The 27950-nt window shown below is 43.7% G+C and overlaps 1 protein-coding gene and 1 long non-coding RNA gene across 3 annotated transcripts in view; both read right to left on the bottom strand.

The window, feature by feature from the left end:
• tws (protein phosphatase 2 regulatory subunit tws) overlaps window positions 1-7775 on the bottom strand; it is a 59624-nt gene extending 51849 nt beyond the window's left edge. Inside the window, exon 1 of one of the 2 annotated variants that reach the window (XM_080282444.1) lies at window positions 7661-7775. In XM_080282444.1, coding sequence (XP_080138570.1) covers window positions 7661-7775 — 115 coding nt within the window. The remainder of the gene's footprint in view (window positions 1-7660) is intronic. The other variant, XM_080282445.1, reaches the window with a different exon arrangement.
• A 3319-nt stretch (window positions 7776-11094) lies between these two features.
• The window catches only part of LOC145412578 (uncharacterized), an 87507-nt gene continuing 70651 nt past the window's right edge, over window positions 11095-27950 (bottom strand). The window contains exon 3 of the long non-coding RNA XR_013899587.1: window positions 11095-11379. This is a non-coding gene — a long non-coding RNA (uncharacterized LOC145412578). The remainder of the gene's footprint in view (window positions 11380-27950) is intronic.

The raw sequence follows: 27950 nt of genomic DNA, 5'->3' as shown, positions 1-27950 counted from the left end.
GGGGAGGAGGTGTTAATATTGTGGAAGAACTAGAACAAAAACACAGAACCTGAGTGTAAGGTGGAGTGTGGTGGAGTGTAATGTGGATCTGTGTGGTGGAAGAACAAGAACAGTGTGGTTGAGTGTGTGTAGAGGTTGTGATGTGGTGAAGGAGGAGTGTGGTAGTGTGGTGGATGTGAAGTGTGGTGGAGAATAAGAACAAGAACAATGTGGTGGTGTGGTGGAGGTGGAAATGGAGGTGGCTAAGTAGTGGAGAAGAAAAACAAGAACAGTGTGGTGAAGTGGGGTGGTGGGGTGGATGTGGAGTGTGGTGGAAGCACAAGAACGACAAGAACAGTGTGGTGGAGTGGTAGGGTGGATGTGGAGTGTGGTGGAAGAACAAGAACAACAAGAACAGTGTGGTGGAGTGCGGTGGAGGTGGCGGTGGCGTGAGTGGTGCATGATGCATGACGGGGAGTGAGGCAGGAAGGCAGACACTTCTTATTGACCCTGTGCCAGACCCCCCCACCTCACCCCTCACCCCCTCCCTCACTAATACCCCCCCACTTCACCTCTCACCCCCTCCCTCACTAATACCCTCCTCTCACCCCTCATTCCCTCCCTCACTAATACCCCCCTCTCACCCCTCACCCCTCCCTCACTAATACCCCCCTCTCACCCCCCACTCCCTCACTAATACCCCCTCTCACCCCAGCCTCATCTCTGACCCACCCTCACTAATACCCCCCTCTCATCCCGCCTCACCTTTCAGCCCTTCCCTCAATAATACCCCCTTTCACCCCTCACCCCTCCCTCACTCTCACTAATACCCCCTCTCACCCCCACCCTCACTAATACCCCTCATCCCCACCTCACCTCCTTCCCCTCCCTCACCCTCACTAATACCCCCTCTCACCCCAACCTCACTCCCTTTCCCTCCCTCATCCTCACTAATACCCCCTCTCACCCCTCCCTCATCCTCACTAATACCCCCTGTCACCCCTCCCTCACCCTCACTAATACCCCCTGTCATCCCCCCTTCACCCTCACTAATACCCCCTGTCACCCCTCCCTCACCCTCACTAATACCCCCTGTCACCCCTCCCTCACCCTCACTAATACCCCCTGTCACCCCTCCCTCACCCTCACTAATACCCCCTGTCACCCCTCCCTCAACCTCACTAATACCCCCTGTCACCCCCACCCTTACCCTCACTAATACCCCCTGTCACCCCTCCCTCACCCTCACTAATACCCCTCCCTCACCCTCATTTATACCCCCTGTCGCCTCTCCCTCACCCTCACTAATACCCCTCCCTCACCCTCATTTATACCCCCTGTCACCCTCCCTCACCCTCACTAATACCTCTCCCTCACCCTCACTAATACCCCTCTCACTCCTCCCTCACCCCCTCCCCCTCTCACCCTCACTAATACCCCCTCACCCCACCTCACCTTCACTTAAACCCCCTCTCACCCCTCCCTCACCTTCACTAATAACTCTCTCACTCCCAACTCACCCCTCACCTCCTCCCCCTCTCACCCCCTCCCCCTCCCTCACTAACATGCCCTCTCACCCCCTTCCACACCACCCCAATACCTCCTCTCACCCCCTCCCTCACCTTCATTACTAACCCCTACCCCCTCTCACCCCCTCCCTCACCGTCACTAAGACCCCCTCACTCCTCTTATACCTTACATACCTACGCCTTCATACTCGTAACATTCCCTCATTCCTCTCCCGCTCCCCATCCTTGCCACCCCTACCCTCCCTCACATCCCTCCCTACTCCCTCACACTCCTCCCCTCCCCCACACCCCTCCTCACTCCCTCACAGCTTTCCCTTTCTCCCTAACCCTCCTTCCCCTCCCTCACCCCCACACGAAATGAAACACCTGTCTATATTTTACGTATATTATTCACCTGCACAATATATACAAGGGGACAAGAGGGAAGGCTACACCCCACGTACTCCCCGCGTGCCGTAGTAGCGTTTTATGACAGGAATCTCGATGTAATGGCCTGAGTGAGGGGAAACAGGATGGAAAAGGTGAAGGAAAGTTTGGGAATGTCAGGGGGGGAAAGAGAGGGGTGAAAGACAAAGTAAAGAGGACAGGAAGGAAAGTAACGATAAGAGATGTGGAACTGTGTGGTTTGATGCAAAGAGATGAATGCGACAAGCCTGTAGTAGTAGTTGTAGCAGCAGTAGTAGTAGTAGTAGTAGTAGAATATAATAGTAGTAGTAGTAGTAGTAGTAGTAGTAATAATAATAATAATAATAATAATGTAAGGTGTTCCTAGCCTATAATGCGACGCACACAACCAGTTTAATATATACTTTGACCTATACGATTTCATCCGTCAATACACCTACACACACACACTAATATACACTTCCACACGTACGCACATTTAGCACACACACACACACACACACACACACACACACACACACACACACACACACACACACAAAGCCATTCAAGCAGATAACCGCCTTTTAAATCAGTAATAAATAAATACAATAATAATTAAGAACGAGTATTTTGCCAACTTATCTAGACAAAAAAATACAGTAAATAAATAAATAAGCAAGCGCCTGCATAATTATACTCTGTCCATTTTGATTTGGTCTAAAATTGCCGTCTCTCCATCTTGAATGCTGATCTGTAAGAATGCAAAATTAGGGCGCCAATCACAAAGAAGTGCAATGGAAAGGATGCCGAGATGTGAAATAAACTGAAAAAAGACGAGATTAACACCCTCATCATCGGGATAGCTCTCAGTATTCCATTTCAACCTAAGCCAGACGATTTTATTCAGCTGAGTGGGTCATAGGGGCTTGACTGTTACGGTAGACGAAATGGAGAAACAAACCGAAAAACAAAGATCGCGCATATTTATACACATCCGCATTTCGAATTTCCCGTGGGAAGTATTTTTGTATTTGTAACATTATTATAATTATTATTACTATTATTATTAGTAGTAGTAGTAGTGCTGTTGCTATTATTATCATTATTATTATTATTATTATTATTATTATTATTATTGTTTCATCACCATCATCGACATCACCCTTATCATCATCAATATCGTTATTATTATGTTACATTTGTAATAACTTGCTGTAACGATGATTACCCATAAAAATGGTAAAACAAAAAAACAAAAAACTCCAAGGTACAGTCTACTGGAAAGAAAATGGTATTGGACGACCTTAACCCCTTCAACCTGTCATGCTGAAAGATGTGTGTGTGTGTGTGTGTGTGTGTGTGTGTGTGTGTGTGTGTGTGTGTGTGTGTGTGTGTGTGAGAGAGAGAGAGAGAGAGAGAGAGAGAGAGAGATTATGTAGATCAGGAATTTCAATCCTGTGAAGGTTGCGAAATTACCAGCACCAAACGATTTCATCTATCTGTCTATACAGTATGTTCAGCTGGGAGTGAGCCTGAGAGTGTTAATGAATCTACTTCAAAAAGATGAAAGAAAATCAGAGCAAATAACTGTGCCATTTTTAACCTAACTCGCCCAGATTCTCGTCCTTATGTAGAAAAAAATTCTTCGGCTATACATACTTCCCACAGCACTTCTTCGCGACTAGCACCATATCCTAACGCTATTAAACTGTTACAACTCAGCATTCAAGGTGAAGAGTTGGTAGTTTTAGGTCAAGTTATAGTAGTAAGGTGAATACGTATTGCCCGGGAGAAAAGCAAAGATAGCGGTGGAGATTATCGATAAGAATGAGATAAAGAAAACACGGCCATGGCAACAGATGCCTATAGTAGTCTTACCTTAACTTAGTACCGTACAAAATTTCTTTTGTTTTCTTTGCTCTTCTTGCTGTTTATTTTTACGTGGCTTAGTGGCAGAATATTATATTGTAACCTTACCTTTCCATAGCACTCTACATGAATAGCATCTTCCACGTCGCTCAATGCGTATGGCAGAATAATACTATAGCTCTACATCCTATCCGTAACTCTTCTTCGAGACTAGCACCAAAGAATAAAGCCTGCTGCTGGTTTCCTCTTACATACGAGTATACAGTATATGTGTGTGTACACACACACACACACACACACACACACACACACACACACACACACACATGAAAGGAAAGTAACCGCATAAAAGTTGTAGTCTGGTATCAATATCAGCAGTATAAAATGTCATGACAAGAATAAAATAAAAAAGTACGCTCCACATCACCTCCAGTGTAACTTCTGCCACTAATTTCTCTTTCCTCCCCCAAGACTAACAACTCTACCTAAAATTTACCTTTATTAACTTATTCCTCAACTCAACTCAGTATTCGTGCACTTTCTCTGTTTGAACCACACTGCACCACTCGCCCTCCCTGTCACCACATGCATCTTGTCCTTCGGGGGAAAAATAAAAATGAAAATAAAAATTTACGCATTTCTTTACCCGTAACCCAACGTCGCTTTCTCGTATTCCTTTTCTTGTACTAATTTTTTTTAACTTTTTATCATACTCCTTAAAATTACTCGTTGAAATTACATGTTTACGAAGAATAAAAATGTTTAATCCCAAGACTGACGCAGCAGGAGGTGTACCGATATTTACTCGTGGAATCTGATCCCACTCATTTATCCACACCCCTGGTCCGCATTTATATACTCTCCTAAGCATCATGTGCGTATAAGATTGGTTCTGTATACTATTATATCCCCATATACAGGTAACAAACACTTCTCAGGCAAATTAAAGTGAACATTAAAACCACGAATCACCAAAAACAAAACGGTCTGTAATACGAATCATCTGTTATGGAGAATTGTTTATCGTAAAATATGGTCAGGATCCTTCTTTATAATTACCGATTCTGACCGCTGTGCCAGCTGCTCTCTCTAAAACTCATACACACACCAAACTCCGTCCCGGCCATCAATAATACCTTTTCTTTTCTTCTTTTTTTAACCATTGTTCTCTCAGTCGGATGAATGGTAGCATGGGTTATTTTCCGTGATGGCTGTGGCGGAGTTGTGGCGGCGATGGGGTGCGTGCGGCCGCCATGCTTGCAGGTCACGTCCCAACATTAAAGCCCGCATTCATAGATCTTACCCAATTTTTTTTTGTTATACAAACGCTCTGTACAAATCAAATATTGAACAGATTACTTTTGTTTTGTCGCATATTTCGCTTTATAAATCACTCTAGTTTTAATGTGAAATATCTGGCGGCTGTATAAGTTGACATAAGAGGTAAAAACTGTCAGTATTTGCCTCAGAAAGTTTCAGAATACGGCATCAAGGTTTCCCGCCAACAAACTTTCTCCGCTGTGGGGGGGGGGGGTACATGCGAGGGGCCGCTTTGAACCTTAGGCCCGAATTCTCGTAGGCTTATCAGGCTTCGTAACTCCACAGAGATTTATTATGCATGTTACACCTTGTTGTCTTGTACGTTATTTATACCCTATTAGATACCGACTTTGATGTCAAAAATAACACTGAAGAATATATTGCAAAAGATATGAATGCTGCAATCATCCTTCTTTTCGCCTGATAATCCCTTCGGTCCGATGACGTATTTTGCTCAGTATTTTTTCCATAAACTGACGATTTTATTCGGCTAAGGAGAGATTTTTTCTAGCTCCAGGGAGTTACAAATATATTCCTCGTTAACCCCCCTACCACTCAGGCATTCTAGACTGAATGATTATCGTCTGACTGCAGAAAAGAATGAAAAAAAAAAAAAGAAGCGAGTTTTAATGAGTCAAAAAGCCTTCCTGCTGGTTGGAAATCTGAGAAAAAAAAAAAGCAAGATTTTTTCTTTTATTACTATCGTAGTCTAACATCAATAATATACGTGGTGATATGAAAGTATATAATGCAATAAATAAATAAATAAATCGCCAAGGAAAAAGTATTACGAAATCCTCTAGGCCAGCGAGCATACGGCCCGGTGAAAGTCTGAGCTACACACCACTGCGCAAAACGGTAAAGAATGCTGGGGTCAAAACTACCATAAAATAAGAGTATAATCTTAAAGTATATTTTAAAGTTATATTATAGGTAGTTTTTTTTTTATGAGAGAGAGAGAGAGAGAGAGAGAGAGAGAGAGAGAGAGAGAGAGAGAAAGAGAGAATGTGAATGGATGACGAATGTGGATCGATTTATTACTTAGTTTTAAAGTGTGACAAAACTTGACCATGAAGTGGGAAAATGAATACAACTCTCAATAAAGCACACACTCTCATGGGTACAGCCAGACATTTAAATTCCTAATGTTTACATCATTTAAATCCCCGCAGACATCTTCCAGCTGGGGGTGTGACTGTGACGTCATCACCCTGGCAGAGACTGATTGGTTGGTATTCCCGCCATCTGGGAGTGACGCAACTGAGTTAGATTTTAACCCCTTGCGTTTCATGCAAATATTTCGAATAACATAAGAATTTTTAACAGTTTATGGAAAGAGCATTGTTCACACCGAAAATTACTGGGGACGACTTAAAAAATTTAAATACTGTACGCAGATCTGTAAGTTGAATTTATCGGTCCGCAGCGTACAGTACAATCAATGCAAACGTAAATAATGATGCTCAGTGTCTACTTAGGTTAAAAATCAAAAGAACACTTGTAAACAGATAATGTATAATACCGATATCACACGACAGCAGTGGGAATATTATCTAATCAGGCCGGACTTTACGACATAATAAACCGGAATTAGCTAACATCTGAGCAAGCTGTACGATACGAGCATACACTTACATGCACATACATACATACACGGTTGTAAACGCACACGGATGATGTCTGACTATCCTTACCAGTTTCCACTTTCTCACACGTTTGGCTCTCTCTTGCACCCAAACTCTCACACCCTCACTCACGCCAGGTCACATTCTCATTCCTTCACACCCTTACTCTCCCGCACACCCTCACTTTCACACTTCTCGTTCTTTATCAAGCTCATGGTATGATTACTATCCTTCAAGATAAGATAACGCCAGGAGATTTTATTAAGCTGGGTGTGAGTCATGGCAGCCGGAGAATTACAAAATACCGCACGTCTTTCCCGTCTGGCCAGTGACCTCACATATGCCGTCTGTGTGATCTTGACCTTTGACACGGGAGACTTAATCTATCTATTTATCTACCTACCTCCCTATCTATCTGGCAGGTTGGCTACCGATGTATTTGTCTGTTGTCTATGCATGTTATGTCTGTCTGTCTGTGGTGGCACCGACATTACTGGGTGGTGGTGCTGCCGAATTATACAAACGTCCTTCAACTCCCTCCCTGTCCTTACGTTTACATAAATTTACAAAACTTCATTTGCTTACCTAAGCATTTCTTTTCAACCATAATCCATCCATTTTTTCTGTTTACTCATGCCATTTAATATACAGTGCTCTCCGTCAATATTCAGGCCTCTTTAAAACTCATTAACTTATAACTCTGCTTATTTACCTAAGCCTTATCTTAATTTTACATTAATTTCCAACACTGATTATATATGTATGAATTTTACCTTTATCAGTACTCTGCGCTTTTACAATGGCTTGTCTTTAATTTTTATATCAATAAACAGTACTTTTCTTACTTATCTTAAGCTTTCTTTTAAATTCGTTCCAGAGCTACCTCATTACATTTTGTTTTCAGCAGCATTAATTTACCTAAGTTTCCTTTAAAGCAGGTTACTGGCTCACCTTTCTTGTTGTTGGCTGTGGTGCTGACGACCCCCGTGACGGCTGTGTTGATCATCAGCCCCAACCGAGTGAGGCTGGATTGGCGGATCATCCCTTTGGCCACCATCCCAGACATCCACACCAGCTCCTCCCGCCGTCCCCGCTTCCCCCCCTCCTCCCTCCTCTTGTCCTCCTCTTGGTAAATCTTCGCGTCTCCCTCTTTCTTCTTCCCTGCTTCTTCTTGGTATATCTTAACCCCGCCGCCACCTCCGTTTTCTCTTTTCTTGGCACCACCGAAGCCTAAGTATCCTTGTGTCATCCACCCTCCACTGCAAAATGTAGATCCCTCCACCTCTCTTTCCACTCTGACGATATTTTCCTCCACTTTTGTTTTGCAAAGTAGGACTACACAGCAAGAACCTTGATATATCGTGATCTTTTAATATCTAAAATCTCTAAAGGAACTTTTCTTTGATTCTGAAGTCAGATTCTCGTTATTATTCACGCTTCATCGGATGTCACTTCCTTTAAATACAACAAAATATCTTACAATTATTTATTACCAAACATTCAATAAGTACTTTGGTTACCCCTACTTCTATTGAGAGAAAACTAGTGCCTCAAAGAGCATGGCATCACATTAGGGGAAACAAAAGTAATATCAGGACGCAGTGTTTCGTTTAACTGTATTATTGAAATTTGTAGCAATAAATATTCCGGTTATTTATATTAATTAAATGGAAGGCTCAAAAATCACAGACATAAAATATAAGCTCTCATACAACTTTTGCTGGGTGTAATTTACTTATTCGGGTGCAACAGCCAGATACATATTCCCTGACGATTCTGTTCAGTATGCAATCAATGAAAATGGGGCTTCTGGATATGTATTTCCAGACTGTAGTACCCCGGTATTTAATTTTGGTTATATACAAATTCTCGTCTCGGACATAATTTGCAAGCAGGATCGAATATCAAATCCAAAAACACCTCGTCGCTCCAGAATATATCAGCACTCCCAAAAAATTGTATCAAGTCTTGGTAGATTAGGTGAGAGGAATGAGAGTGATGGTGACAGCAGTGAAAATCTGTGAGGAATTATTGACGGGCGGGGAGATCGGCTGGGAAAGATGGCGAGACGGGAGAGACAGGGATGTTGCACCCAATCAATTCTCTATCTTGCAACGATAAAATACAATTTTTCTCTTCAATATACAATATATCTTTGTCACAGTGATATACTGTGTCTCTTAATATATATACACAGTATCTTTAAAATCTTTGCCACAATAAAATCTTTCTTAAATATATCTCTATGCCACAGTGATATAAATCTCTTAAATATATCTGGCTTTATCTGAAATCTCAAACCGATCTGGTAACAAACATAACCAGTCTGTTAAATATATTTATACATTTCCCTTAAAGGACATTCATATATAAAATAACATCAGTAAACCTTTATATACCGTATATATTCCTGATTTATAACAATGTGTATTTCAATGGTTTTTATTAGAGGTGAAGTGGGATGCTAAATAATACTATCGTTCCCCTTTAAGGCTTGTTTTGGTTCCCTAACTGTGATTACGAAGACGTGTTTACAGTTACGGTAGTATTTGTATATATGAAAATATGGATACCTATTAGTGTTTATAGTTTCTTATACATATACGTATTAATATATGGGCTCTATATAAATCTTTACTATACAGATGTATTGGATATCAAATATATGTAAACGTGAACTGATCTGGTATGACAACACTCAAGAAAATATGATGATCTACTTAACACTAGATTTATATATATATATATCTATTTATGTACTGTACTGAATACTTAACCTTCACAGCCAAGCTAACATGGTCGGGGCAAGCGTAGTATATCAAAACACAGCTGCGTTTGGTTTGGGAGGGGCGGTCACAGTTTTTAGATTTTTGACTTTACACACGAACAGCCACACGAAATCTACCAACACTTAGCCTTGACACGGACGCCAGCTCGAAATTCGGAATAATGGAGATGCCTCAGTGTGGGTACTGGCAAAAGAAGCAACGACTGAGGTGTGGAAGGGGTTTGGTCTATTTTGAATTTGCCGCCACCATTAATTTCTCTACAGTTATTTATTTTTGAATGGATATCTTAGAGACGTCTCATACACGTTTATTTGTATTCTTAATTTCAACTTTATTTTTGAATGGATATCTTAGAGACGTCTCATACACGTTTATTTGTATTCTTAATTTCAACTGTCATTTTATTTAATGTCCTCCGTGTTCTTATTATCAACAGACCTACTCACTTCCCTGTAGTTATACCAGTCATTTCCCTCTTCACTCTCGTCTCACAAGTTTTTATAGCATTTCCCTAAGATCTATATGTTATCTTCTACCCTCACTTCTGTCTCGCACTTTTCGCTTGGCTTCTTAGGTTTTATGAGTCAAGTTTCCTCCAATTTCGTTCGTTTTTTTCCTTAGATAAATGCTTCACTTTCCTTCAGTTCTCTCGTCCCTCACACTTTCAAAGGTTTCTGTCCTTCATTCTTCACTCTCTGCTCTTCATGCAGATCTGCTAGTTTCTTAAAATTCCATCATTTTCTACTATTAACGTTTCTCTCTCCTCCTAAACTCTCTTCCCTCGCACAATCAAAACACTTGCAGCCCTTCGATCTTCACTTAGGCTCGTCGTCGCTAGAACAATTCCTGTATGCGTCAATTCTCCCTTCAGTTTTATTCCTCACAACGCCATTTCCTCCCCCTAAGTTTAATGTTTCGCTTTCCTCCTGTACTCTCTCTCAAAAATTTCTGTCTGTTTTCACATATGCCCCTCACACTCCCTCAGATCCGATGTGCACTCCTCTTCCAGTTATAGAGCCCGCTTGGTATCAGTTCCTCTCCTAGAGCTCGCTTAGTGGCAGTGCCTCCGCTATATAGCCCGCAAAAAAATAGTTACACTTCGTACGATTATAGAGCCACTTTGTGTCAGTTTCTTCACTACAGAGCCCCTTTAATGCCAGTTCTTTCCCTATAGAGCCCGTTTAGTGTCAAGTTCCTTCTCTATGGAGCCTTTTTAGTCTCAGGTTTCGCCACTAGAGACAGCCAAGTGTCATATACAGGAGCGTGGACGACCAGGGGGCCAGTCACAGCTGAGGGGGTGGGAGGGTGGTGCACGTCGATCCACGGGTGATATATTTACGTTCTTTAGGGTCTCCACCGTCCCCGCTCCTGCCCATTCTCCTCCCTGGTTACACTGGCGTCTCCTAGGTTGCCCGGCTCTCCTCTCCTCGCCTCGCATCGCTCGCTGTCTCCTCGAATCCCGAATCGATCTCCAACTTTTCAGAACTAATCATCGTCGGAGGAATGGCGGGAGTTTACTGATCATGCACCCGATAAAAAAAAAAAAAAAATCCGCCTGACTTTGCTATAATAAAAATTAATTCAGTTTCCGAGTTTTTAATTTTTATAAGATTAGTTACGTCATGGGAATATTTTCAAAAGCTCGCTGGCTGTGCACGCGATAGAGATAATTTACAATACTTTTTCAAGGCCCTAGCACATGGAGGTCGACCTTGAAGTGATTACCCCCTGTGTGTGTGTGTGTGTGTGTGTGTGTGTGGAGAGATGGAGCGTTAGGCGTGGTGGAGCAGACGTGGAGCTTTGAGGTGGAGCGTGGAGCCTTCTGGAGTGAGGAGGAGGGTGGGAGGAAGAGGGTGCTGGAGTGCCTTGCTGTCACTCAGCCTGTGGACAAAAGCAGTCGTTAATACCAGAAATTTGGGAAGAAAACAAAAAAAACTTCCCTGACATACAAATACCATACAACTACTACTACTACTACTACTACTACTAGAACCTGACATACAAATACCGTACAACAACAACTACTACTTCTACTGGAGCCTGCAATACAAATACCATACAACAACAACTACTGCTACTGCTACTATTACTACTACTGCTACTACTACTACAACTACTACTACTATTATTATTATTATTATTATTATTATTATTACTATTATTATTATTATTATCAACCATCATCATTATCATCACCATTATTATTATTATTATTATTATTATTATTATTATTATTATTATTATTATTATCATCATCATCATCAATCATCATCATCATCATAACCACCATCACCATAATCATAATCATCATCATCATCATCAACCACCATCATCATCATCATCATCATCATTATTATTATTATCATTATTATTATTATCCTGGGCGACAGGCCAAAAAGTATTATTACGAGATAGGATTGAAATACATTACATTAATTATAAATATTACTGCTATTTCTGCCAGACAGCCACGTGAAATAAATTGGAAAATGACAAAAAAAAAAAACGGCCAATTTAAGGGAAAAGGAACCTAAGGCGGTCCACAAATAACGCACCGCTTCCCCCCCACTGGCCAATTTCTCGTGTGTTGCGAGGACGGCCTATCCTGTATCATTTATTTCCCATTCCCGCTGCTACGCCCGCTCCAGCAGACTGAGCCCATGAGTGAACCTTTTTGAACCCATGACAGGGTTACCAGGTTACTATGGTTACTTTCCTACGTGTTACCCTACGACCCGGTTACCCTAGGATACAAAGCCGCTGTACCAGGACAAAAAAGTACTAAGATACAGCAAGAACGCAAGAAAATGATAAATAAATAAATAAATAAACAAACAAATAAATAAGCAAGCCAGATATAGAGGGGTCGACAGAGAAGCCAATCAGAACATGGAGAAACTCAGGAAAACTTGGAGAGAGAGAGAGAGAGATGAGACGGGTGTGATGTAGAGATAAAACCCATGGACAGTAAACCCCTAGACCGAAAAAAACAAAAAAGAAAGAAAAAAAGGATATGCTGAGCGCCTGAAGGAGGTGTAAGTGTGGGAAGGAGCGAGGATCCCCACTTGACCAGGAAGCAGGGAGTGTTGTGGCTGGATGTGAAGGAGGAGAGGGATTCACGGGATGTGGTGTTCCCTTCACGTGACTGCATCGAGTACACAGGAAACCATTATGCTGGGTGGTAACCGTATAACCAAATGACGCCTGGTGGTCTAGCGGGTTAAGGAGCTCCGACTGGCTGTAGGGTTCACAAGGATATATATATGTGAGAAGGTTAGACTTTATTGCTCATTTACTGCCACCCAGGGAAGAGTGACCTGGCCCGAGGCGTCTACACTTCTGACAGGGTATAAAGGGACTGAATGATGGATGGATGGATGGATGGATGGATGAATGATGCATGGATGGATGGATGGGTGGACGGATGGAGGGATACATTGATGGATGGATGCATGGGTGGATGGTTGGATGGATATAATTCAGTATGTACAAGTATTTCACCAAATTTTTTTTGTCTAGCTCCATAATTAATGCCAAGTAAAAACAAAGACTTTTATTTTTCAGTCACTCTACACAGACATCACACCCACCGACCTTCACCACTAACATCATCACCTCACACATACATCACACTTCTCATAATCAACAACAGCAAAAATTTCCAAGCGTTCATTTTATACTGATCATAACCAACGCATAAACACACACACACACACACACACACACACACACACACACACACACACACACACACACACACACACACACACACACATCACAACCATCACACTTCCACACAGCACACCACAGCCTCTAAACCTCCGCAAACCACACCACACCACACACCACTGCAAACCACACCCTGTCTGACCACGCCACAACCACCACACTGCGCCACAACCACTACGCCGCACCACACCCACTACACTGCACCACACACACTAACCACACCCTGCCACACGACACCACAATCTCCACACCAGTTACAGTGTCCAAATACATCATAACTACTACATCTTGCTACACTACACGCATCACATCACACCCACAACACTCCGCCACCCTATATCATATATATATAAACATGTACACCACAACCACCACACCATACCACATTACACCACACCATCACACCACCACACGCAGACCACAATCCCATACCACACCAGAGTCCAAAACACACCACACCCACCACACCACCGCCACCACAACCACACCTCTCCACACGGACCCAATCACCACCACACCACCCACCACCACCACACCATACCACCACAACCACCACCACACCACCACCACCAGCCACGACCCTGCTTCACCTCTCCCTCTGACCTTTCCTCCATTATAATATTTCATGTCCTGGATGAGACGAGGGTGAGACCAGCTGTCCCTCCCTTAACACATTTTTATCTCACATTTTTTTTTATTATTCACGTCTTTTATCCTCTCTCTCTCTCTCTCTCTCTCTCTCTCTCTCTCTCTCTCTCTCCCCTAAACCTTCCCTTTCGTCTTTTACGCCCGTTTTCCCATCTCCACTTCCCTCCTTGGATTTCCCTTCCCTTCCTCCTTCCTTCCACATCCCTTTTCTCTCCCTCCCTTTATCCTTACTACTGATCATTCATCCATCCACCCAGCATCCACCCTCCATCCATCCACCACCAACCAACTAACCATTCTTCAATACACAACCTACATCAACCTTCCATCCATCCACCAACTCAATCACTTTTCAACCATTCATCCATCCACCATCCACCCTCCATCCTCATCCACCCTCCATCCATCCACCAACCAACATCTCAACCCGCTCCCTACATCAACCCTCCCTCCATCCATCCACCAACTCAATCACTCTTCATCCATCCACCCAGCATCCACCCTCATCCACTGCCATCATCCACCCTCCATCCACCTCAGTCATGCAGCAACCCGCCCCTTTGTGACTCCATTTGGCTGTATATGAGACTTTTGTGTGTGTGTGTGTGTGTGTGTGTGTGTGTGTGTGTGTGTGTGTGTGTGTGTGTGTATGTGTGTGTGTGTGTTCTTTCCATTTGTCAGTCCCAGCTCTCTCTCTCTCTCTCTCTCTCTCTCTCTCTCTCTCTCTCTCACACACACACACACACACACACACACACACACACACAAATTTGCACATAATCTCTCATATACACTTCCATATAATTCTCTCTCTCTCTCTCTCTCTCTCTCTCTCTCTCTCTCTCTCTCCCTCTCTCTCTCTCACTCACTCTTCCATCTTTCCCATCCCTTTTTCTCTTCTTTCTCTCGTCTTATCGATCTCAACCCCCCCCCTCTCTCTCGCACACACACACACACACACACACACACACACACACACACACACACAGCTGATGTAATACCACTCTTGTTATTTGTCCAGGGGAAAAACCGTTTCATACAGCGTTATTATATTTGCCGCAAAAATTCACAGGACATTCTATTTTTAACTCGGCCTTAACAGCTGTGTCTCTGTGTTTGTTTGTTGGTGTATGTGTGTGTGGGGGGGGAGTGTTTTATTGTGTGTGTATGAGGGGGTTGTGTGTGTGGGGGGGGGTTAATGTGTTTTTTTCGTGTGTCTGTCCTCTCTATTCTTGTTTCTCCCATCTTTCCTGTCACTTTTCATCACTCTTTCCTTTTCAGGTGGTTTTACATTGAGTGACAAGCCTAATGGTTTCCTGTAAGCCGGGAAACCATTTACAACGCTGGGCTTTAACCATATAACCAACCCATGCTTGTTCCCTATGTGTCAACAAGAGGGTTGGTGGAGGGTTCCTGCCCCCTCCCCGTAAAGAACTAACTCAAAGACAGCCACCCCTTACTGGCTTATGAAGCAGCCTGACTATAGACAGATAAACAGAGAGAGTGTGCGTGTTTGTGTATGTGGGGGGTGATTTAGTGTGTGTGTGTGTGTGTGTGTGTGTGTGTGTGTGTGTTTTAATGTATGTATGGGTGCTCTATTGTGTGTGTGGGGGGTGTTTTATTGTGTGTGTGTGGGGAGTTGTAAATTAATAATGAGACAAAACAAAATATGACCTAAAAAGGGCAGAAAACATGACTACAAAAATAAAAAGCGATCGAACAATTCATTCATTCATTGCCAGACGCCATGTATCCCAGACGGGGTGGCCAAGGGCTTAGAGTTAATTGTTTTACAGGGAGGGGCACTAATCCTCCACCAACCCCACTTGACACGTAGGGATGCCAACAGCATCTGGTGTTCCCAGGCGGTCACCCATCCAAGTACTAACCAGACCCAACGTTGCACGATATTGCAAAAAAAAAAAAAAAAAGGAAATTTGAGAGATGAAATGCATGACGAAACAAAAAGAAATATGAGTGAAAAAAATTGCCAATATTGTGCAATTTCGAGTGCCCGTATCGCGCCATTAACTCTCTCTCTCTCTCTCTCTCTCTCTCTATGAAGTGGGACGGGTGCGAAAAGTATAGGAGGGTACATGCTGAGGACCAATGACAGGTGTTCTCTCTCTCTCTCTCTCTCTCTCTCTCTCTCTCTCTCATCCACAGGGTGCGACAAAGGTGACAGGAATGACAAAAAAACACAGAGGGTAGAGCAGAGGTTGAGGGCCGTTGAAAGGTGTGGTATAACTCACTCTCTCTCTCTCTCTCTCTCTCTCTAACTATCCAATTATCTATATAATCCAATCTATCTAACCCTATCCAACCCACCCTGACCTAATATAACCCCAAAACCTGCCCTCAATTAACTCGACTTCTAACTTGACCTAAGACAGCATACCCTGACCTGACCTAAGCTAACCCGCCTTGACCTACCTTGAGCTTAATACTGGATCTAGGTCACCCTTGAGCCTGGAGTCATACCGCATATCAAGGACCATATCAGACATTAAGTTACACCAACCATCCTCCTCCTTCAATCTCCCCCCTCTCCATGCCCCCTCCCCAATCCCTCCCCCACTCCATGCTCCCCCTCCATCCCCTCCTCCCCATCCCCTCCTCCTCACCCCTCCCATCACCCCAGTAACTATAGCTAACGTCGTCTCGTAACTCCTAAGTGATAATCTATACGAGAGAGAGAGAGAGAGTGAGAGAGAGAGAGAGAGAGAGAGAGATTGTTATGCTTTACTGTTTGTGGCTAGTTGTTAGAGGTTGTGTGTGTGTGTGTGTGCGTGTGTGTGTGTGTGTGTGTGTGTGTGTGTGTGTGTGTGTGTGTGTGTGTGTGTGTGTGTGTGTGTGTGTGTGTAATTAGGTTTATGTCTCGCCCCTCCTCATTTATCCTCTTCCCTCCCTCCCTCCCTCTCTCTCTCTCTCCATTTCTTACAAGTTTCATTATACCCATTTTTCTTGACAATCATTCAAATGAGTTAATAATAATAATAATAATAATAATAATAATAATTAATAATAATAATAAAAATAATAATAATAATAATAATAACAATAATGAAGAAGAAAAAGAAGAAAAAACAACACTAATAAAACTTGTGATGATGATGATGATGATGATGATGATGATGATGATGATGATGATGACGAAAAAACATCATTAACAACAACAACAACGGTAATAATAATAATAATAATAATAATAATAATAATAATAATGATAATAATAATAATAATAATAATAATAATAATAATAATAATAAAGTTAATGGTAAGAGCAGCTAGATAATAAGTCCTTAATGAGGCAGCGACCACAACTGTCTAATTGCCACTTATGTATTTAATTGAGAGAGAGAGAGAGAGAGAGAGAGAGCTGTTACAATCAAATTCCAATACTTTATACATTCTTTGTTTCTCTCTCTCTCTCTCTCTCTCTCTCTCTCTCTCTCACACACACACACACACACACACACACACACACACATACAGCCTACCTATCTATCTGTCTCGCTCCGTCTATTTCTATCTATCAATCTATATAGCCTACCTGTCTGTATGCATCTCTCTCTCTCTCTCTCTTTCTCTCTCATCGCCACACACACGCACAAACGCCGCTTCATCACAATAACGGGTGTAAAAATAATCCATAGGTATGACGTCACAGCCAATAAGCAAAATTAAAACACAAGGGACAGTAATTTAGGAAAAAAAAAAATCACTCGCCTCACTGGTCCCTTTTCGTCTGTGTCACTTTACCTATAACTCTCTCTCTCTCTCTCTCTCTCTCTCTCTCTCTCTCTCTCTCTCTCTCTCTCTCTCTCTCTCTCTCCATTAATACCCACCTGCCCGAGTAGGCCAAGTTTTTACCTGGAGATATATCACATGTTCAGTTTTTCTTTAATCAGGGCCAGTGTGGTGTGGTGTGGTGTGGTGTGGTGTGGTGTGGTGTGGTGTAGTGTGGTGTGGTGTGGTGTGGCGTGGTGTGGTGTGGTGTGCTATGGCGTGGTGTGGTGTGGTGTGGTGTGGTGGTTGATAATGTTATGGCTGTGTGATGGTGATTGCCGACATATGGTGGATGGTGTCGTGTTTGCAGTCATGGCGGTGACTGTGATGGTGATTTTTATGATAGTGATGATGATGATGATGATGGTATTGGTAGTTACTGATACTTCGGTGGTGGTGGTGGTGATGGTGGTGGTGGTGGTGGTGTGGTGATGGCGTAACTAGTAACATTACAAAAATCTTTAATGGATATTGTTGTTTCTTGTTGTTAGAGTTTGTGTTCTGGCAGTTGGGCTAGTTTTTTCTTTCATATATTTAAAAAAAAAAAAAAATCAGGCTTCGAAAAAAATCGTCAGGTTGAAGGGGTAGAGATGCTATATGAAAAAAAAAGTGAAAAAAAAATGAGATGACCTTAACACTTTTTAGTTACCGAATTATTTCCTTGTATAAACATTAATATTCTCATGTAATTATTGTATATCATCTCAACATCGATATACTCTGAATATATAACATGGAGGAGAATGCTAACTCATCATAAGCGAAAATAAATCGGTCAGAGGAAGGCGTTACGGAGATACAGGAGCAAACGAGTGTAGATGTCACCCCTTTCAGCATAGTCAATGGCCAGGTGTAGTTAGACTTGAGGGCTAAGTTGACTAGTAACCAAGGAGACTCATTTATCCTCAAAACTAAGGCTTCATCAGGTATCAGGCAATCGGTATTGAAGGTGTGAAAGTGGACCCGTTCCGTCGGATGAAAACAAATTATAATACTGTATGTACACCTTTTTACTAGCTTAATTCTGAATAGATTGTTCCGTTGTTTCTGCTCACGAAGTTGGACAGAGGTTATGTATCCACCCATGTCGGTTTGCGTACAAATAATAATAATAATAATAATAATAATAATAATAATAATAACAATAATAATAATGATAATAATAACAATAACAACAGCAATAATAATAATAATAACAAAACATCATCATCAACAACAACAACAACAATACTACTACAACTACTACTACTAATAATAATAATCATCTCGGATTTCAATCAAATCTGATGGGCTGGTGGCTGTGGGTCTAGGAAGAGTTGATTAGATTTTGAAATGGATCCATACCCCGACGCTGGAATAATGCACACTGTCTATACATTTGCCTGGTGTTGGTGGAGGGATGTGCTCTCTGAAACAGTGTAACGGGGCAGACGAAGACCGTAGACTTGATTGCCTATGGGAGGCCGTAAAAGTATTCGTCTGGCAGGAAAGAGGAATTACAGCAATATATCAGAGTTTTTATTGGTGCTGACGGAGGTATGCGTTCTCAGAGTGCTTTCAAGTTCCTGTTGTTTTTCTTCCTGCTTTTGTTGTTGTTGTTGTTTTGTTGTTGTTGGTAAAGGTGGCGGCAGCACAAAGGCTCGCTAACAATGGCAGGCGACGCATAAAAACAAAAAACTCAAAGCAATAGGAAAAATTGGCCGGAAGCTACAGAGGGGGCAAAGGCTGTGTGTGTGTGTGTGTGTGTGTGTGTGTGTGTGTGTGTGTGTGTGTGTGTGTGTGTGTGTGTGTGTGCGCTTTTATCCCGCTGCCACAATATTTCATTTCGCTAAGTCCCTCACGCAACATAATGTAGGATAGAGCACTTCCGTCGACTGCTAATTGAAAAAGAAGAAAAAAAGGGGGGATGCAATTCTCTGCCCTGCGCAACTCCATACACACTTTTCCCATTAAGTTACATCCTTCGTCAGTTCTTTCCAGGCCTTAGCTTTCATGCTCTCTCTCTCTCTCTCTCTCTCTCTCTCTCTCTCTCTCGTTTCAACCTTCGTTAGCTCTTTCGACTTGTTAGCTTCAATAAATTCTTCCCTCTCCCCCTCCCCTTTCTCTCTCTCTCTCTCTCTCTCTCTCTCTCTCATATACTTAACATATCAAAGGCAAGCAGAAACTGGGTGAACGCTTAGGAGAAAAAAGAGAGGGGAAAATGAGAGAGAGAGAGAGAGAGAGAGAGAGAGAGAGAGAGAGAGAGAGAGAGAGGTTATAAGCCAGTATCCACACCGAGATAATGACCTAATTAACCTAGCCATAGTTGACATAGGAGGGAGGGGAGGGGAGGGGAGGGGAGGGGAGGGGAGGGGAGGGCAGGGCAGGGCAGGGCAGGGCAGGGCAGGGCAGGCAGGAGATGAGATGAGATGAGATGATAGGGGAGGGGAGGATGGAGAGAGGGGAGGAGAAGAGAGGAAGGGTGGAGAAAGATAGGGAATGGCAGAGAAGAGAGGGGAGGGGATGTGGTGGGAATGAGAGAGAGAGAGAGAGAGAGAGAGAGAGAGAGAGAGAGAGAGAAAGGAATGGAAGAGGGAGGAAAAACAGTCGGGTGGAGGGAAGGGGAGGGGGGGATAAGGGGAAGGGGGGTTGCTGTGGAGAGGAGTTTGTGCAAAATAAACGAGGAAAAGTTGTGGCAAACGATGCACCACTACCACTATCATCACCACCACCACAATCACCACCACTATCACCACCACCACAACCACCACCACTGTCATCACCACCACCGCCACTGTCATCACCATCACCTCCATGTCATCATCATCACTTCCATGTCATCACCACCACCGTCACCACCATTACCATCACTGCCATCATCATCACCACTGCCGACACCACCATCACAACCACCATCACCGTCATCACCACCACCACCACATCAATCACCACCACATAAACTTAACCAACACTCAGTCACATCCACACCCCGCACAAAAACAGATATATATGCAGATAGATAGATAAACTGAGATAGACATAGATACATAAACGAATAAATAAATACACAAAATACATAAATCTACCAAATACCCATACACACTTCACTCCTACATGTCTAATCCACATCTCCCTCCACACAGACACACTCCACTACCCCGCTCCACACTTAATCCACCTTCACATAGCATTAACGCATTACGTAATTCATTTTTTTTACATATTTACTTCATGTCTACCCTACCGCCATTCTCCTTACGGTAATTATCTAGTATATGTAACCTTATATATGGGTGCTATAGAAGAGAGGGGCGCCTTCACGTAGTGGCACTGTTATAACTTGTACTGGGGGAGGGCTAGTGTGGGCTGTACCCCTTCCCCCCCGTCTAATAATCCATAAAATGTTTAGAAATCGTTTGGAGACAGAATAATTAAAATAAAAGATGTAAATTGAAGGAGTTATGTACTTAAAAGATTTTTATATTTTTTTACTTATCAAAATGGATATTACGATTTATTTCACAAACCTAAGGACAAGATAGTAACACTAGGAGTAGTAGTAGTAATAGTAGTAGTAGTAGTAGTAAATGTAGTAGACGAAATCATACTTAATGGGTGTGGCACAGTCCATCCTCTTACTGACTCCCTTCAACCTCTCTCTCTCTCTCTCTCTCTCTCTCTCTCTCTCTCTCTCTCTCTCTCTCTCTCATGCAAAGGTCCTCTCAGTTCTTCATACATACAACTAGTCAACTCTGCAACTGTCTTCCTCAATCTGTACTTTCCTCTGCCTACGACCTCCTATATTTTAAAGGCAAGGAGTCCAGACATCTTGAGGTGAATGGATCTCGATTTTCACTTTATTCTGCTTAGTTCTTACTGGAAAAGACTTCTATCTGATGGCTCTCACAAACAATGCACCTTCACCTACAGCTACGCCGTGCTCCCACACACACACACACACACACACACACACACACACACACACACACATCCTTACACCACCACTCACACCCACAACATACACCTCAACCCACGCCCCACACCACACGTCCCCACCTCCCTCTCCAAACACCTTCAAGCCCCCACACACGCACCCTCACCCCCACCCACACCCCCACCTCCCACTCCCTCCCCCACCCCTCCCTCACCCACATCCCACACCCAGACGTCCCTAGTGCGTTGTGACCCTTCTGGACGGCAGGTCAAGATCCGGCTGGTCTCCTTTACCAGCTCAAATATTTGTGGCCGCGCTCAGAACCACCACTTTTGCCGCTCAGGACGTGGGTAGGCAGGCAGGGTAGGCAAAAGGTAGGCAGGCAGAAGATAGGCAGGTAGTAGGTAGGCATGGGAAGTTAGGCTGGTGGGAAGGTAGGCAGGCACGTGTAATTAGAAAGTTTGTTACCTGAGCCGGAGGTGGGTAGGCAGAGGGGAGGGGAGATAGAGGGTTAGGCAAGAGGTAGGTAGATGTGATAGGTAGGCAGTAGGTAGGTTGATGGGATAGGTAGGCAGTAGGTAGGTTGATGGGATAGGTAGGCAGTAGGTAGGTTGATGGGATAGGTAGGCAGTAGGTAGGTTGATGGGATAGGTAGGCAGTGAGTAGGTTGATGGGATAGGTAGGCAGTAAGTAGGTTTATGGGATAGGTAGGCAGTAGGTAGGTTGATGGGATAGGTAGGCAGTAGGCAGGTTGATGGGATAGGTAGGCAGTAAGTAGGTTGATGGGATAGGTAGTTAGGCCATCTGCTGGGTTGAGGTCCATATATCCAAAATCTAACTTGCGCGGGTAAGAACAGGTTAGAAAAGGTAGGTAGGTAGGTAGGTAGGTAGATAGGCAGGTAGGTTGGTAAGTACGTAGGCAGGTAGATAGGAGATTATGTACTAGTCGTAGGTAGGGGGTAGGAGTAAGTAAGTAGGTAGGCAGGAAGGAAACAGGTAAGTAGGTAGGTAGGTAGGTTGGTAAGTAGGTGGGGAAGAGTGAAGGTAGGAAGAAGGAAAGGTAAGCTGGCCTAGAGGAAAGAGAGAAGGTATGAAAGATGAAGCGGAAAGGTGGGTAAAAAAAAAAAAAAGAAATATGTAAGAGAAAGGAGAAATGGAACATGAAAGGGGAGAAAGTGAGACTGGAGAAAATTACGCAGGGGGAGGGAGGAGGGAAGGAGGGAAGAAAAAAAATATAGGACAGGGCAAGGAGGGAGGGAGAAAGGAGGATGAGAGGAAGGGATGAAAAGGGGAGAAAAGAGGAACAGAAGAAGGAAGAGAAATACAGAACACGGCAAGGAGGGAGAGAGAAAGAAGGAAGAGAGGAAGGGAAGGAAAGTGGAGCAAAGGGAAGAAGGGAAGGAAAAAGGGAAGGAAGAATAAAGGGAAGGAAAGAGGAATACAGGTAAAGAAAGATATTATGGTCAGGGAAAAAGATGCAAATCAGAAAGAGACAAAGGTCGGGAGAATGGCAGATGGTGAAGAAAGGATAAGCAGATGAGAGGGGGGAAAAGAGGAGCGTTTCTCTGTCTGTCTGTCTGTCTGTCTGTCTCTCTCTCTCTCTCTCACACATACACGCAGGGGTATGTCAACCCCTTTCACTAAAAAACGAATGAAAAAAAGGGACAGCAAGATTGTGGCAGGGAAAATGAAGAATATATGCTGAGAGAGAGAGAGAGAGAGAGAGAGAGAGAGAGAGGGGGGGGGGAACATGCAGGTTTGGTTTTAAGAATATAAATATTTTCAGACCAGCACTGAACACGGCTTGGGGGAAGAGAAGAGTGGCAGGAGAGAAAGGAAAGGGAAGGGAGGAGGGAAGAAGGAGAATAGAAGGACGAGGAAGGAACAAGGCAAGGAGGAAAAAATGAAGGAAAAAGAAGGATGTGAAAATGAAGGAAAAGGAGGGAAGGGAGCAGAATAAAGGAAGGAGAGAAAAGTAAGGAAGGACGGAAGGAAAGGAGGAAGGAACGAAGGAACGATGGAAGAAAGGGAGGAATGAGGACTAAAAAGAGGAGGTGGAGGAAGGGGAAGGAGAGGAAGAAGGAGAGATAAGGGAGAGAGAGAGAGAGAGAGAGAGAGAGAGAGAGAGAGAGAGAGAGAGAGAGAGAGAGAGAGAGAGAGAGAGAGAGAGAATTTTATATAAGAGACAGGAGTGAGATGAGGGAGATCAAGAAGGGGAGATGAGAGGAGGGGAGAAGAAAGGAAGAGAGATGGAGGGAGTTCCGAGGGTGAGAGTGAGTAATAGCTAGTCTGAAAGAGAGAGAGAGAGAGAGAGAGAGAGAGAGAGAGAGAGAGAGAGAGAGAGAAGAAGAAGAAGATGGATGTGAGGAGCGCTTGAGAAAGATGGAAGGGAAGGGAAGGACGGCACGTGATGGAGGAGGAAACAGGAGAGGGACAAGTGGGAGGGAGGGAGGGAGGGGGAAGGAGGGAGGGAGGGAGTAAGGGTGGAAAGAAGGGAGGGAATAATGAGGAGGGGAAAATGACAGTAGGGAAGGGGAAGGGGGGAGGGAGGGAAGGAATAAAGAGGGAAAAAGGGAAAATTGATGAGAAAGAGAGAGAAGGAGGAGAAGGAGAGAGGATGGAAAGAGGAGAGAGAGAAAAGAAGGAGTGATGAGAAGAGGAGGGAAGGAGGTAAGAGGGAAGAAAGATGAGATGAGATGGAGGGAAAACAGTATAAAGAATAGCGACAAATAGATACAGATAAGTAGACAGAGACAGGCAGCTAGAGAGAAAGAAACACAGACTCCCTTACACACACGCATACACACACGAAGAAATACACACACATACATCAACACAAGCATACGCAGATACACAGAAAGATAATACCCACCCACCCACCCACACACACACACACACACACAAACACACACACACACACACACACACACACACACACACACGGGTCCCACTTGATCACTGCTGTGCTGTTGAGAGAGGGGGGGAAAGGGGGGAGGGAGAGGGGAGGGGGTGAGAGAGAAAGGAGGGGGATTATGAGAGGGGTATAAATTACCAGTGTGGAGAAATGAGAAGAGAGGGGAAGGAGGAAATGACTGGAGGAGAGGGGGAAGGAAGGAGAAAGAAGGGGAGGATAGGAGAGAGACTGGGGAGAGGGAAGTAGAGAGAGGGGGAGGAAAAGAGAGAGAGGGGAGGGAAGGAGCGACGGGGGAGGAAGAAACAGAGGAAGATGGAGGTAGGATGGAAATGAGAATAAGAGGGGGGGAGATAGAAGCAGAGAGAGAGAGAGAGAGAGAGAGAGAGAGATTAGAGCGCGGATGGTAAGGGAATATGAAAGGAGAGTGGGTGATTGAGTGTGAGAAGAAGGGGGGGGGAGAGGCTGTGCGATGGGAGGTCCGGGGATGGGAAGGAAAGACGAAGGAAGGGAGAGAAGGAAGGAAGGAAGGAGGGAAGAAAAAGAGAAGGAGAGAAGGGAGAGGGAATATGAAAGAAGAGAGACTAAGCTAGAGGAGGTAAAAGGGAGGAAAGGAGAAAGGTTGAGGGATTAAAGAGGAAGGCAAGGAAGAGAGAAATTGGAGAGAGGAGGAAAAAAATAAGAAGAGGGGGAAGGAAGGAGGGAAGAGGAAGAAAGGGGGAGAGATAGAGGAGAGGAAGAAGGCAGAGAAAGAGGGAATGGGAAGGGAAGAGGAGAGGAAAGGAGGAGGGAAGGAAGAAGGGAGGAAGAAGGATGGTGGAGAGTAATGAGAGGAGGGAGGGAAGGAAGGCAGGAGAGGAAGACTGAGATGGAGGAAAAGAGGAAGGAGGAATGGAAAATGTGAAGGAAAAAAAAGTGAAGGAAGGGATGACGCAGGGGTATACAAACTGAGAGAGAGAGAGAGAGAGAGAGAGAGCAGGTAAGCCAGTGAGGGTGAATGTGGCTTAAACACAAGCCTGGTCATCCGCTTTAAGGCGCCCCTCACCCAACCCAACCCAAGCCACCACACACACACACACACACACACACACACACACACACACACACACACACCAATCCACCCACCCACCCACCAATCCACACATACACACACGCACACAAACACCCTGCACACACACAACCCCCACACACCCACATTCTAACTGACTCTGGAAATCTCTTAACATCCTTTTCCTTAGCGATTTATCCAATCTATACTTAACCCCCCAAGTATAGAAATCCCCATTAGACTGAAGAAAATCGTCTGAAAGTAACAAGACACACAAAAAATCCTCTAAATTAAAGCGTAAGAAGGAAGCTGGGAGCCATGAAGTGTGTTGTCACGCACCTCCACCACCCCTGTTGAAACCTCTAAGCCGGATTCACAAAGGGACTTACGACCACTTCTATATCGTAACTGACTTTTTTTTTTTCCTTGTACGACAGGCTATACTCTGTTCACTTTAATTAGGCATAAAAGGATATGAAAAGTACAAAAATCTTCCCGCGCTCGCCATCCACTCACTCGATGTAAGGGGCCTACAGGTGTCTCTGCACTGAATGATACGCTAATTATTTTACTGTGACCCAGGAAACCATTTACTACGCTGGGTGGTAACCATATACCCAGATGTCGCCTGGTGGCTTCGTGGGTCAAGGCGCTCCAACTAGATGAGGTCTGCAAGGATTTACATCCGAGGAGTGGTTGGGGTTCATTACTCGCATAATACCGCTCAGGGAAGAGTGAGGCAGGTCACTCTCTCCTATAAATGCTGGGACAAAGTAGCCTAGCCCCGTGCCCCTACGCTCCTGATAGTAAAGGACTGGATGATGGATGGATAATCTAGTTCTTCCTAAAACACACACACACACACACACACACACACACACACACACACACAGACAACTCTCTCTCTCTCTCTCTCTCTCTCACACACACACACACACACACACACACACACACACACACACGCAAATAACGACAGGGAATGGATCGCAAGTTCATTGGAGAGTGCCACCCCTGGAGAAACACTGGGAGAAATTTTTATATATATATTTTCCGTTTCTCTTTAATCTCTTGAGAAGTTTTAAAGACACCACGCTCAGTTAATTCGCTTCTAAGCCGGTCTTAAGGGAGGAGGAGTTAAGTTTTCCCAGGCTGTTTTTTTTTCTTTTTTGGCTTTTAGTTTTTGAGGAGTGAAAGAGTAACGAAGGTTGGGAATGAGTGAGTGGATGGGTGAGAGTGTGAATGAGGGCGTAGTGAGTGCAAGAGAAGAAACAGTGAGTGAGGAGTGAGTAAGCGTGAGAGAGGAAGCAAAGTGGCAGTGAGTGAGTGAGTGAGTGGGTGAAGAAGAGAGAGAGAGAGAGAGAGAGAGAGAGAGTGTAGCAACGTTGATGATGAGTTACTTATTTTTCCCAAACAAGAACGTTTTCCATCTCCCCTAATACAGCCTCGCCATTTAAAAGTCCCCCCTCCCCTTCCCCCGCCAAGGATCGAACCCGGGACCCTCCTAACATACATCCACAGCGCTACCGACCCTGCCACATCCCATAATCCGGTGACCGATATTAATTTTACGGATTATCGGGTTTTTGACTTCAAACTTTTGGTCTAATAAAAGTCTTATGTGCCTGCATCCTCTCTCTCTCTCTCTCTCTCTCTCTCTCTTCCCTCCCTCTCCTCCTGAATAGCTTACTTTGTCTCGTCTTCATCTTGTCATTCCTTCCCAACCACTTTCTCCCTCCTTCCTCCCTTCTCACTCTCTCTCTCTCTCTCTCTCTCTCTCTCTCTCTCTCTCTCTCTCTCAGTCAGTTAGGAGTTAGAGGAGGAGGAGCAAAGTTGAGGTTCAGTTGCTTCCAATTATATTACTCTCCAGGCCACGACGAAAATATATAAAATTAAAAAACTAAAAAACAAAACAAAGAACTGTGAAATGCGAAGTTCTTTTGATATGAAATAAAGAAATATAGACAGAAATAAAGACAGTAAAAGCTAGGTTCTCTCGATTTAAAATAATATAGTTTAAAGGAAATAAAGAAAATAAAAGTGTAAATTTCTTGATACAGATCCACATAAACTAAGAAATAAAGACGATTAAGATGAAGTTATCTCAGTATAAAGATACATAAAGAAAAAATGTCAATAATATTTTTTCTTTACAGAATTAAATACAAAATAAACACACAAAAAATAGCACACATGAACGTCTCTAGATATAATAATTAAGTCAAATCTTTAAACATACAACCATATATTTTCGTACTTTAGGAGGCTTAGTATAGGTCGTTCAGGGACAATATAAAACTTCCATTCATTTCGAGGGGGTGGAGAGGGACGCCTTCACGTGGTGGCACTTTTATGGCCAGGGGGACTCACTGCCCGGTTAGACAGGCGTCCCTCAAGTACGCCCCATGCCCCGGAAT

This window comes from Coenobita brevimanus, chromosome 93 (genome assembly GCF_032717465.1).
Source record: "Coenobita brevimanus isolate Jiangsu-jjx chromosome 93, ASM3271746v2, whole genome shotgun sequence".
In the NCBI taxonomy this organism is placed as follows: Eukaryota; Metazoa; Arthropoda; class Malacostraca; order Decapoda; family Coenobitidae; genus Coenobita; species Coenobita brevimanus.
The sequence above is the reverse complement of the archived record's forward strand: the minus strand, read 5'-3'. Positions and strand labels throughout refer to the sequence as shown.